This window comes from Toxorhynchites rutilus, chromosome 3 (assembly GCF_029784135.1).
Source record: "Toxorhynchites rutilus septentrionalis strain SRP chromosome 3, ASM2978413v1, whole genome shotgun sequence".
Lineage (NCBI taxonomy): Eukaryota > Metazoa > Arthropoda > Insecta > Diptera > Culicidae > Toxorhynchites > Toxorhynchites rutilus.
In genome coordinates this window covers 152,877,993-152,891,085 of record NC_073746.1, presented here as the reverse complement: position 1 = coordinate 152,891,085, position 13,093 = coordinate 152,877,993, and the positions used below count along the sequence as shown (strand labels likewise).

General features: G+C 37.7%; 1 protein-coding gene across 3 annotated transcripts in view; it reads left to right on the top strand.

Moving 5' to 3' along the window:
• LOC129778132 (platelet-derived growth factor receptor alpha) overlaps positions 1 to 13,093 on the top strand; it is a 268,265-nt gene that overhangs the window by 72,357 nt on the left and 182,815 nt on the right. For 2 of the 3 annotated variants that reach the window (XM_055784842.1, XM_055784843.1), the window contains exon 6: positions 6,408 to 6,604. The exons of the other annotated variant lie outside the window; for it this stretch is intronic. In XM_055784842.1, the coding sequence (XP_055640817.1) occupies positions 6,408 to 6,604 (197 nt within the window). The remainder of the gene's footprint in view (positions 1 to 6,407; positions 6,605 to 13,093) is intronic. 3 annotated transcript variants of the gene reach the window in all.

The window sequence follows — 13,093 nt, the reverse complement described above, 5'->3', positions numbered from 1 at the left end:
GAGCCTGCCTTCCTCTTCTTCTTGTGTCCAATTTATGACGCGGAAAGAAAAACACATGATACGAATAACGCCAAAAACGAACTGAAAAAACCACACGACGATATTCAAGTTGGATTACCACTGGTGGGGTCCAATCTTAGATCGAAGCTTAGCGAAAGCAAAGTGAACTGGATTGCTCAACAGTCCGATGCCGAATGAAAGTTTGCCTTTCTTTCTTTCTTTGTTTTTAAGAGGCTTTAAACTTTGCAGTTCATTCGCCTCTAACAAGTTTGCCTCAGCGAGATCCACTTTTTAAACTCTAAGCAAAAATTCCCCTTCATTCTTCTACTTTTTCTTTGTTCACGAAGACTTGAAATCCTACGGCTTCCCCTCCGTTGGTCGTCGATAAGTTGCTCGTTACTGACTGCTCTGTTCGGGAAAGCACACAAGTGTACAGAACAAATGTATGGGAAAATGAAAACGCTAAAAGTTTTCATGATTTTTAACCATTTACAAACCAGGGAATTCTAATGTATAGCATATTGAACAAATCTTACGGAATTTCCGATTCGTTTAGTATGTGAATCGCCAAAATCCTTTCGCGGCGAAAATAGTTATTAACTTTAACTTTATTTCATCTCTCACGCAGAGATCACGAGTTCAATTCTCACTCCCAACATTCTTCCAAAAATGGAAGTAAAAGTGACGAACCAGCCGAAATGTGTTGAAAGTCACTATAATGAAGAAAAAAAAAAAAACTTTATTTCATAAAAACGTGACCTGTTTTCTGAGTTGGCACCATTAATGAAAGACGTAGTTCTACGTCAAAAACGTTTTGAAACGAAACCTAAACAATCAGTTGATAGATGTTTGACAAAGTAAAAACTATGTTCGAATTCGAAAATCAAATTAGTAAAATAAACTTTTATTCATACGGATTCAAGTAAATACTAGCAAAGTTTACTTTACTTGGAAACGGGCAGAATAAGTAAATACTTTTTTTTATTCATACGACCTAATGTCACTGACAACTGACGAGGCACGTTAGTCACTTCCTTCTGACAAAAATCTCGGTCATATGGTGATTGACAGAGTACGATGCCACAATGTGCCTGTTACTGAGCTCTTTCAATACGCTTTAACCGATCAAGTAGACGGTAAAATTGTCCATAATGAATTGATGATTGTCGCAGATTGTTTTTTATTTTCATCGGGCAAAGCTTCGATTTTCATTCCGGTTGTTGTTTCTTGTATTTACAGAAGTAAATAATATGTCGAACGCGCGATAACGCGTGAGCGATTGCAAACCATTTAGGCAACGGAATAAATAATTGACCAAAGTTTCAACAATTTCTACATGCTGAAATAATGAAGAAAATTCTCTTTTCGTTGAAATTTCTGCCCGATATCGAAATTCACGTATTTGAAAGTCTATTTAGACTCATTTTTAACCTTTGTTCTCCTCGATGTTTTCTATATAAGCATTTTATAGCATTTTATATAAGAATGATATTCAGCTAGCAACGTGAACAAATGCATCCTGGTAAACGTGTAAACTTCCATTACATCAGGTGACATGGTATTTTATGTGTTGACGATCATAATGCGCCGACTTGCAACATGCACTCTGACAAACTATTTCGCATCAAAGAGTGAGGAATTTGTTTTGTCGGTTTATATTTTGTTGCACGTCATTTGGTGGTAATGTTGCAATGGTCGTCATAGTAGCCCAAATATATGCAGTGACTGTGACAAATTGCTGCTCTAGCCCTAGCAATGAATAAAAAAAAGAACACACACACATACACACAAATGGAAAAAAAAAAGTCTGACGAAGCCAAACGAAATCTTCGCGTCTTCGCATCACTAACAATTGCTTTCTTCGGAGATCATTAACTTTTCAACTGCTTCAGTGAATTCTAAACACACTCGCGAATTTAAGGTCAACCGCTAGAATTGTACTCAACTATCAGCAGAAAAAAACGCGTTCGAACATGTCTGACGAAGATAGAAGAGCCAAACGAGGAGCGAATAAAAAATGCGTCCTCTCCCGACGACTGCCCGATCGAAACCACCTTCTGTCAAATATATTCCGGGGTTGTGTTTTAAAAGAAAATGCTTTATTTATCATCTAAATTTATATTAACGCCTTCGATAATGCCTCTTCTAAAGCAATACAATTTTTCCATCGAACAATACTGTCATCGAAACATTTTTGTATGGCAGTATTTAGGAATAGCCTTCAGTTCACGCATTGAGTTCATTTTTATCTTTTAAATGTTGTGAAAACGGATCCCACGAAGTTGTAGTTTGAGTTTCAAAAATAGGAAAAATCAAATTCACATCGCCAGTAATAATGCCAGTCAAATGAACGTGGAATCAGAATTTGATCGTTCAAGCTTGCCTTCAGTCACTTTAAAATTTTTTTTAATCTTTTAAATTTAAATTAGGTTTAATTTTTTTTCCAGTGCAGAAAGCCAACCCAAAATAAGAAAAATAAATAATAATAATAAAAATGTTGAATGAGTGTTTTAGAGGCCTTTATTTCAATTCAAATGTAATTGAACATATGACATTTTTTGACATTAAATTCATTTTTATTCATCTGATCTTATATCCTGTACATATTAACTTATATTCTAAGAGATAAAATCATCATATCTTTCCTTTTTTTTTAATTTTTATCTAACATTTTGAAGATTTTAGGATAATCTACTGAATTTGAAAACTTTTAGCTGCGATTTTATTTTCATCTACAGCAGTAAAGCAATGATTTTTGTGCTCCCGATATTGTTTTCGCGTGATTGAATAGTTCCTCAAGCTCACTCGTCTTTTTTGTATGTTGTTCTTTGGATACGTAACAGAAATTCAATTTCGTGATAAAAATGTCATTTTGTTTAACTGCCCAATCATAAAGAACTAGTGTTGTTTGGATTGTGTTTCCGTAATCTTGAGCAAGACTTGCTCTCTTTGCCATTCGTTTTAAAGTCCCTCCTATTGCAACACGGTGTCCTTTCCCTCGGGAGGTAGCAATAAAATATAATTCTGCTCCTAGTCCGTAAACTTTTTTGAAATTACACAGACTAGCGAATTTCTTTTTGTTCTGGTAGTGTGCTGCTGCTCCATCGGACATCAAAGCTATTTTAGTAAAATCGATTATATTTGTGACAAAGTCTATGGACAAAGTCTATTGGTTTTTCTATAAACAACTGCTCTGTAGTATATTTCAAAGAGGTAAATAGTAGCTTTTAATTCTGAATGAATCATTCTCTGAAAAATCACATTTTACTATTATTTCTCCTTGCGTCAAAGATCCTTTATTATTTCGTAAAAAAGCAGACTGCTGTTTGTAAATAAATCCATGCTCTATGAGTTTGTCTACTTTTTCAACAAAATACGTCACAAATTCAACGATTGGTTTTAAAATCGTTTACTAAATTACAGCGGCCTGTGGTCAGCCATTGTTGAAAAACGATTTCTTCTTTTCCAGCTTCCTCTAATAGAAGAGTTGTTACTTCATGAATTGATGTTTTGGAAACACAATCCTTACAAGTACGAAGATGACAATCTTCGATTTCTTCTTTTCAGAGACATCATCAAAATGCGCTTCTGGACATGCTCTCTCTTATCATTTCGAAGCTCACATACATAATCGTTATTTCCAGGCATTGTCCTGCAGATATCACCACTGTCATAGAACTCGCTAACTTTGAGTTTAACTGTTTCACGAATTCCATGCCCACTTTGCGCACTAAAACTGCAAAGAACTAGTTTTTTCATTTACTTCATGGTGCATTGAACTCTTCCACGATTTTGTTTGACGACCGTGAATAAGGAAGTATCGATAAAATTCTCAGCTGGTCGTTTCTGTCAGCAGTCGGTTAATTGAACTTCTCTTTCAATCGTTACATTATTTCGTCAAAAGCGTCTGCCTTGCTAATGTCTGAAGCCTCCAAACCAAAAACCAAACCATTTAACATTTGCATTTGAAAAAAAAAACTTTTTTCGGATTGTGATAAAAACAAGTTTAAGTTCCTTCTTCGCTTTATTTATCAATTCCTTCTCAGCTTTCGCGACAAAATTGTTGGAATAGATCTTACGCTTCAGGTTTGGCCAGAAATCCTTAGAAATTTCTTGATGATCGACGCAACTTCCGGCAGGCACTTCGTACTATAAATTTCCTCATTCACAACTAGTTCGGAGCTAAAGAAGAGCGGCTTTGACATCCCCTTCTCGCTGATTGTCAGTCACAGCCAGCACCTTCTTAGGTAACTTGGCGTATGAAAAAAACTTCACTTTGAAATTCACTTCCTTCATGGGCAAAATAGGAAGTGACCTGCCAGTTGTTGCCACCCTGGGTTGGGATAGGTCTCGTCGTACATCACCACCGCCACGTCGCGATTCACCGGGAAAATCGACTTGACTATCTTATTCAGTCGCTACCACTGCGTCATTGCCTGCAGCTCCGTGACCAGTGACGGGACTTCCTCTTCCAGCGCACGCAGCGATGTAGCCACTTTTCCCTCGACCTTCCTCTTCAGCATCCTTTGGAGCTTCTTGTCGCTCAGGGCCGTCGGCTGTTCGGAACCGGGTGTTCGATGCTCTGATTGTTTTCCAATATTGCCAAGATGTTATAGATGTCGAGGCGTATCTGGCGTCCACAAAGTGCCGCACGATGTCCGTTTTCGATGCAGCGGGGTACCGTTCTTTGAATTTGCACATACCTGAACGGAATAGCTTCACTGTTTTCGTCATCACGGTTTGAGTTCGACTGATAGAGCTGTCAGTTTTTTTCTGCTGACTCATGGCTTACAAAGATTGATGCTACACGTGTCAGTGCGTGTGAAAGTAAACCCATGAAAAATCTCCATTTTTTGTCCATTTTTTTAATGCAAACGTTATACTCAGCCAAAACTGATGCATTTTCTAACTATTGCCAACACTACCACACATACTCAACTTATTTACGTACCTTCTGCATTATCGAACTCCAGACCATTTGATGGATCTTGTGAGTCTTCAATGTTTTGGTTAGTTTTATCCTCATCTATACGTCGTTTTTTCTTTGGAACACATCTATTGGGCCAATTCACTACAAAACAAGACTCACAAATTCGCATTGTATCATCCAACGGGTGAGTATTTCCCAGTAAACGTATTATCTCTAATACTGTTGATGTTAACCGACGGCCTGACTCATGTTGCTAAACAATGTCACACTTTTCTTTGTTGAATCCTGATGATTACGCAGAAACAAAATAATGCTATTTCTTTTCCGCCACTTTGCATCTACTGCCGGTCACGACTGGTAAATTTCAAGACTGTAAACCAAAAATCAATAGATTTTTGGCAGAGGGCTATTGTTTGAGAGCTGTTCTTGCTCTCTGAATTGAAAAATATTGTATTTGACTACAAAAATAAGCTGAAAACTGTACCTTAGCACCAACGGACCACCATAAATCCATTTCTACCTTTATTGATTTTTTTGTATAACTGTACACAAAAAAAAATTGAAAATTTTCGAGAAAATATCTTTTTTTTATTAGAAAAACTTTTTTGCCTTAAATAAGCACTTGCGATGTAGGGTCCATATTTATCTTCCACAAAAAAATCATCAAATTCTGAGATGAACATTTTGAGAAAATCCACTTTAGTTTAGTTTTTGAAATCGATTTTTTTCAGTGTAGGATTTCAAAAATTATTTTAACAGTTTTTTTTCTTCTGAAAATTCAATTATTTTCTTCAAGCTCTTCCATAGATCACTTTTTTGTAGGACTCACCATTTTAGAGTAAAAAAATTTTATAAAAAATTGTCAAAAATATTTGGCCCTCTCCTTATGTTAGTCTAGAAAATTTTTGGAAAAATGAAATATGCCATGTTGTTTAATCAGGTAAGATCTGTACACCCACAAAATTTCATTAGGTTCTGAGAGGGTTGTGCAAATCTCATAGCCGAGTTGGCGCGAACCTCGTCAATAGTAGAATCAGTATTTCAGTTAGTAAAATCATAAAAATATTGTTGCGCTATTTTTGCTTCGTATTTGTCTTATCTATTATGACCTCTTGAAGTATGATGAAACTATTGAATGATTTAAACTATCTTGCTTGAAAAACGGCAAAAATACAAATATGGTAAAAACAAAACTATTTTTCTTCATGACCATGCCCAACACATGTGACAAAGTCGTCTCGGGAAACGTTGGAATGTCACGCATTGCATACTTGTACACACTTTAAAAGCGAAATAAATGGAACATGAAATACTTAGTTCTCGGGAGAATCACATGATGTCGATGTTCAGTACAGGTAAGATTAATAATGGTAGGAGAAAGATGATAGAATCGTAAATGCAAGCAACAGAAAAACATTAATGTTCGCCATGGATTTTTTCCAACTCGGTAAAAAATAATTATCGCAAACATTTGCAGAGGTCCTGGTCCATGCACAGCGGTTCAATGATACGGCAGACGCGCTACAGTTGGACGTTTCCTGGTATTCTGCATCGGAAGAGAGTTCCCCCTATCAGGTTTCTGTGTATCACGTGTCAACAGAAAACTGTTCCATAAAACACACCCCGTTCGCCAACAACGCGGACATCAAATGCATTCCGATAATTGCAGACACAGTAAGTGATGGCATTCATTACGTAACGATCTAAATACTGAAACTAATTATAATCAATTCATAGTAAAACCGGTTTTAATGAAGTTGTACGTTTACATCGTAGTATCAATTTAATAGTTTTGTTTAACACGATACCGATGCGAGTCAGGCACTCATTACACTTAGAGCATTTCAAAATGAAATCGTCATAAAATGCAGACTTGAAAAACATGTATTTTTGATTCGAATGAAAGTTTGTATTTCGTTTGGGTTGGGGGAAATATGAGTTTTCGAGCGTATTGATGTCTGAATGTGAAAAAAAACTGAGACAAAATAGTACTCTTTTTTATTTACAGAATAAAACTTTAATTTGCAATATCTTAAATATGTATGTTTTATTTTTTTTAAATGTTTCATATGAAATATAAGTCATGTAGAAAATTTAAAAAGTCCAAGATGGTTAAACTATTTTTGACAAATTTTGTAAAACATTGAATTTTTATGAATTTTCGAAACTTCGATTTTTTGTATTTTAACAATCGTTTTTAGCTACAAATTATGAATCCTTATGTGATTTCAAACAAAAAAGCTCATTATCAATCTCCTTCTGAATGCAGCCATTCTCGATATATTTAAAAAAATATTTCTAATTGGTTTACTTTAAAACCATCTGACCCGGCAAGCTTCGTCCCGCTCAAAATTTATTTTTCGTTATCACATCCACGTTTTCTTACTAAGCGCTCGTTTATGGGTCGAATCGCAAAACTGTTCATTGATTGATCAACTAATCTACCCTTCAAATTTTTTTTTACCATAAAAGTTTAGTACTTCTACCAAAACTCAACATTATAATATCAGATTATTTTCAGACACAATTCTCGTGCAAGATTTCACATCCACTTGCAAATAACATGTTTCCTCGTTGCATGGAATAAATGCACCCCCCTCTCCCCCCTTAGAGGGGAATCTATTCACCATAGAAACGTATCTTGCCCCCTAGAACCTTCGCATGTCAAATTTGGCTTTAATGTCTTTTCTAGTTCTTGATTTATGCAGAAATTTATGCTTCATTTGTATGGCAGCCCCTCTTAGAGAGAGGGAAGGAGTGTCTATTCACCATAAAAATGTTTCGTGTCCCTTACACGCCAAATTTGGTTTCATTTGCTTGATTAGTTTTCGAGTTATGCAGAAATTAGTGTTTCATTTGTATGGCAGCAAACCCTCCTCCCCTCTCCTTAGAGAGGGGGGAGGAGTGTCTAATCACCATAGAAACATTTATTGCACCCTCTAACTATCTCAAACTATCATAAGAACCTTCCCCGACCTCAAAACCCCTACATATCAATTCCCATGTCGATCGGTTGAGTAGTTTCCTAGTCCATAAGAAAACAAAAAAAATGTTTCGAGATGACACTAGATTTCGACGTTTCATGATGTTTCAATTTTAAGACATTTGACATCAAACAATTTATTTCGAAAACCCCGATTTCCTTTACTCCCCCCTTGGGTGATATTTCGGGTTTCAAAAAACTTAAACTTTGACCGCTTTGCGCTTAAGTCCGATTGAGCTAATATTTGGCATAGGGTGTTTTTGGAGGTGGTGAACATTTTGTATAGGGTAACTTCTTGAAATTTTAGGGTCGATTTTTTCCCATACATTCATTGGCACCCTAATATAGATGCATGTATATCGTCTCCACTTTTCTGCGTATACGTCTTTTTTGCATCAGTACGATTTAATAAATGGATTTATATACAAGTTTATTGCTGTTATAAATTGTGATAAACTTTAAACATTACCTTAGGATGGATATTGAAAAACATTATACATCTTCTTCTTCTTTGTTTTAAAGAGGCTTTAAACTTTCCAGTTCATTCGCCTCTAATAAAAGCATGATATACAAAAGAAATCATATCAGACCCCCTACTTGATCTTGTTTTACAAAGCCAGTGTCATCCCGATCAGCAAAAAATGTAATCAACCGAGTCAACCGAAGAAATGACATAGTAGGTGAAAACACTGAACCATGCTATCATCGATCATCACAGATTACATCTTCTACAGGGTTTTCCATTTCGGGCTTCCGAAAGTATACAGCCCTGCGCTGACAACCGTTTGACATAGCTGTCAACCAAAGCGTCATATCGTTAGTTGAATGTCTGCCATTTTTCAATATGGATCGTTTTAGCATCGCACAACGTGTTAATTTTGTTAAATTATACTATAAAAATTATGAAAAACCGGCAAATGTTTTTCGAGCATTAAGGACGGATTTTGGTCGTCATGGACGGCCTACAGAGCACACAATCGCTAATGTAGTGCGTAAATTCGAACAATCTGGATCCGTAGCGGATATTGTGAGACCTGTGCATCATCGTAATGTGCGTTCGGCCGAAAATATTGCTGCTGTTGCTGCCAGTGTGGAGGATGACCCGAATGTTTCGATTCCACGGCGTGCTCAGCAATTGGGCTTGTCAAACACATCATTGTGGCGAATTTTGCATTTGGACTTGCACCTACATCCATATAAAGTCCAACTGGTACAAAAATTAGAGCGTGGTGACCATGGAATGCGTCGGGCATACGTCGATTGGGTGAACGAACAACAGCAGCAAAATGCTGAATTTTCGCATCAAATTTTCTTCAGCGATGAGGCACATTTCGAGCTCGGTGGCTATGTGAACACCCAAAATTTCCGTATATGGGGTTCAGAAAATCCACACGTGGTTGTTGAGAGGCCATTGCATCCGCCAAAAGTCACTGTTTGGTGCGCATTATGGTCTGGTGGAGTCATCAGGCCGTATTTCTTTGAAAATGAGGACGTCCAGATCATGCGATTTGAACCCGCTAGACTTTTTTTGTGGGGTTATGCGAAAGACCGTCTATGCCAACTTTCCGCAAACTCTTGAACATTTGAAAGACAACATTCGTGAAGTTATGACCGAGATACCGCCCCATATGTGCCGAAAAGTCATCGAAAATTACCTGTTCCGTGTCAAGGTGTGCGAGGAAGCCCTAGGTGGTCATTTGAATGATGTTTTATGAATATTTCATACATAATGGCATAAACCAAAGTTTATTTTGAAATAAAAGTTTCATCGAAATTCGAATTCTAAGTGTGTTTTATTTCAATTTACTTTCCGAATTTAAAGTTGGAAAACCCTGTACAACGTAAACATAAATGCAATCGCTAAATCAAATAACAAACAGCGATGTAACCCGACTTCAGAAGTGCGACCAACTAGCGTCAAACAACATAGATTATTCCCAGGAATAGCCCAGGATTACTGTTTATATGCGTGGAAAAAAATCGTCCGGATATCAATAACAAAAACAATGACAGATATATATAAACACGTTCGTCGCCCACCGCGGTCCCAGGAACATTGAATTGCATTTTTTCCTACAATCATATTTCCCCATTATCATATTTCATCTTTCAATTGAGGAAAAAAACATCCATCATGAGTAGTTGCTTCTGTCCGTACATTAATAAAACCAATAACCTCTCTCTGATTTTCGCAAAATTGAAACACCCAACACCACATTACATCAATACCCTTTTGATTATTCGCTACGCATACCTGGGCGCCTCTCCATGCAATGCAAAACAGATGCATGGAGCCAATACAGAGGGGCGGAGGGGCGCCGAAATAGGCCGTGAATGGCCGTACGATGTTTTACAGTTAAAGCATGTTTCAGTTTGAATTTGGTCGCATAAAGTAGGACATTTCTCAGCATAGAAAAAACCTACAAAAAAGGGAAGGATGTTATTTTGTGGGTTTGTCGACTTTAAGGTTAAAAAACATGAAAATTATTCCTCAACTGTTCGGATGGATTTTCGAACATTTCGTGTGATACCACCAATCATTTTCTGCACAGTACTGCTGGTAACTTTTTTTGCTATCTTCTTGGAAAAGTGATGCATTTGAATTGTATTGATGATGGTTTGTCGCATTTCTTCAATTTGCCTTTGATATTGTCCATTATCTCTCGAAAATCCGAACAATTTAGTGGATTGATAGTTTTTTCAATGAAGTCGATTTTGTTCTCCTTATACCACTTGATGCCATCCCGGCTGTAATGGCAGCTTGTCAAGTTAGGCCAGAACTTCACTGGACCATTGTGTAATAGATTGAATCGCAAAATCCTGTTCTGAAGCAACACACATGTGACAATGCTTGACCCAGGATAAATAATATTCTTGGTTGACTGTCTAGCCCAATGGAAGGTACTCATAGTGCACTACGCGTTGACAACCGAAGAAAACAGTCAAGATCACCTCCACTTTTGAGTGGATTTGCCGCGGTTTTTTCTCGTCTTCGAAGCGCTACTCGGACGATTCTTGCTTTGTTTATATGTCAAATTCATAGACCCATGTCTCGTCGTTCGTAATTATCCGTTTCAGGAGGGTTGGATCACTCTGGGCTTGAGAAACAATTTCTTAGGTCTCAGGTCCTTCGGATCGACCCAAAACAATATGCTGTACAGTTCCAGGTGCAATGCCAAATTCACTAGACATCTCTCTTTAGCTGGCATGACGATTTTCAAGCACCACTTCTTTCACTTTCTTCAAGTTTTCATCGGTGTTCGACGTCTCCCGGTAACGTTTGAGTACGGCATTTACAGTCGATTTTGGAAATTTGAGGAATTTTGCCACGTCCCACGTCGGGTTCTCAATGTGATTGTGCTTTTTTTTCGCCTTTCGCGTTCCATCGTCGATAACTTTTGGATGTATCCTTCAATTTTGGCGAATTCTGTACTACTGAATAAACAAACCACCCGGATCAAAACATTTTCAATAGTTTCTCGATGTGACAACTAGGGGCGCTGAAGTGAATAAAAATAAGCGACCAAATTCTAACTGAAACATACTTTATTTATAAAGCTGCATTATAAGAACTTCTAAATAATGTCTGTGTTATTGAAAGGCAATTTTTTGAGCAATTTTTGTGCTGGAATGAAAGAGTTTGCTAGTCTGGTTTACACTGAAACGAGTAGGTTGTTTCAGAGAGATTTTATTAGAGTTACGCCTATTGGATATCACCTGCACTGCTAGAACCAGACACTCAAAATAATCGATAAAGATCTTAGTAGTCCTCAACGAAGATTCTAGATTAACGGATAGAATAAGGTCAGAACTGGAAGTAGGGATAGGATAATTGAGAGTTTTTCTAGAAGTTTCGAAAGGTTTCGCGATTAGATTTTTTTTTATTGATAAATTTTCGGAGTGATTCAAATAAAGTAGAATAAGAAAATCGTGAGTTGTGCGATTATTCGAATCGATTTTGAGACAATTGTACAATCGTGTACAAATATTTAGTAGTGATAATAATCAGTTGCAGCAGTGTGCTTTTGCACCCAGAAAAACGGAGCCTTGGTGGCTCCGTGTACAGGTTACATTTACGTGCCCGAGTCCTGGTCTGGACTGCGCTTGCGTTCCGGCGATCTGTCATCGCCTGGTGAAATCGGTAAATCACCCGGAGTGGTCTATCGCCTGGTGGTTGCGTACCACTATAGACCATACTGGAGCGCGTTGGTCAACGAGAGGGAAGCTCGGCCCCGTGTGAGTCGCACGTTAGGGTAAGGTAACATTGGCTCGGAGTACGCACGAAAATTTGATTGTACGAATACAAACAAACAATTTTGTTCGATAGAAGCTGATGAATTCGATCGAAGCAAGGGGGAAGCAATGTAACTACACCAATACAATTCAATGTGGTTGTTTACTTTCACTATTGCATACAATTCGTACGACCATTTTTCTGCATCCAGTGTCACCGACGCCTTACATGCGACCCAACTCCAACACGGTTAGCTCAGGACGGGAAAGTTCACCAACGCCAGCGAGATTTACCGAAACTCACGTCGGTGAGAGGTTCGGTGTGTGAGCGGTGAGAATCACCACGCGGCTCCACTAATTGGTAAGCCCCACCGTTGCTGCACGAGTATACCTATCAATGAGAGTGAGTATCGTGAAACAGAACGCTATATAACGGACCACCAACACAGCTACACGTAAAACGACACCTATAAGTAGGGACAGAATATTGTGTTAGTAGGAGAATCACAGGAAAACACATAAAAAAAAAGAGTAACGTCACAAGGGATTTGGAATTGTTGGGAAGAAGGAGTTAGGTGTTTTGACGAAAATATGAAAAAAAAAACATTCGGAAAATTTCTGTAGAAAAGTTTTTATTAAAATATTAGCGGTTTATTTTAAAATTAGTAATATTTTTTTTATTTAGTTTTGGTTAGAAAGAAAGATTGGTTTCCTCAAAACGACAGAGAAACTTTTCGAAATTCTCGTAAGCAAATTGGGAAGTGTGGCAAGCAGCAATTTGAAGGAGGATACTGTAGCGAGGCCTACGGTACGCACTAGTCCGGGCAACGATCAATCCGAATCCCGACAGAGGACATTGGTCCTCTGGCGCAAAAGTCGGCGATTTTGAAGACCCGCACAGCACCCCCTTTACAACACTAAAGTAAAAATGGCACAGACCTCGCATC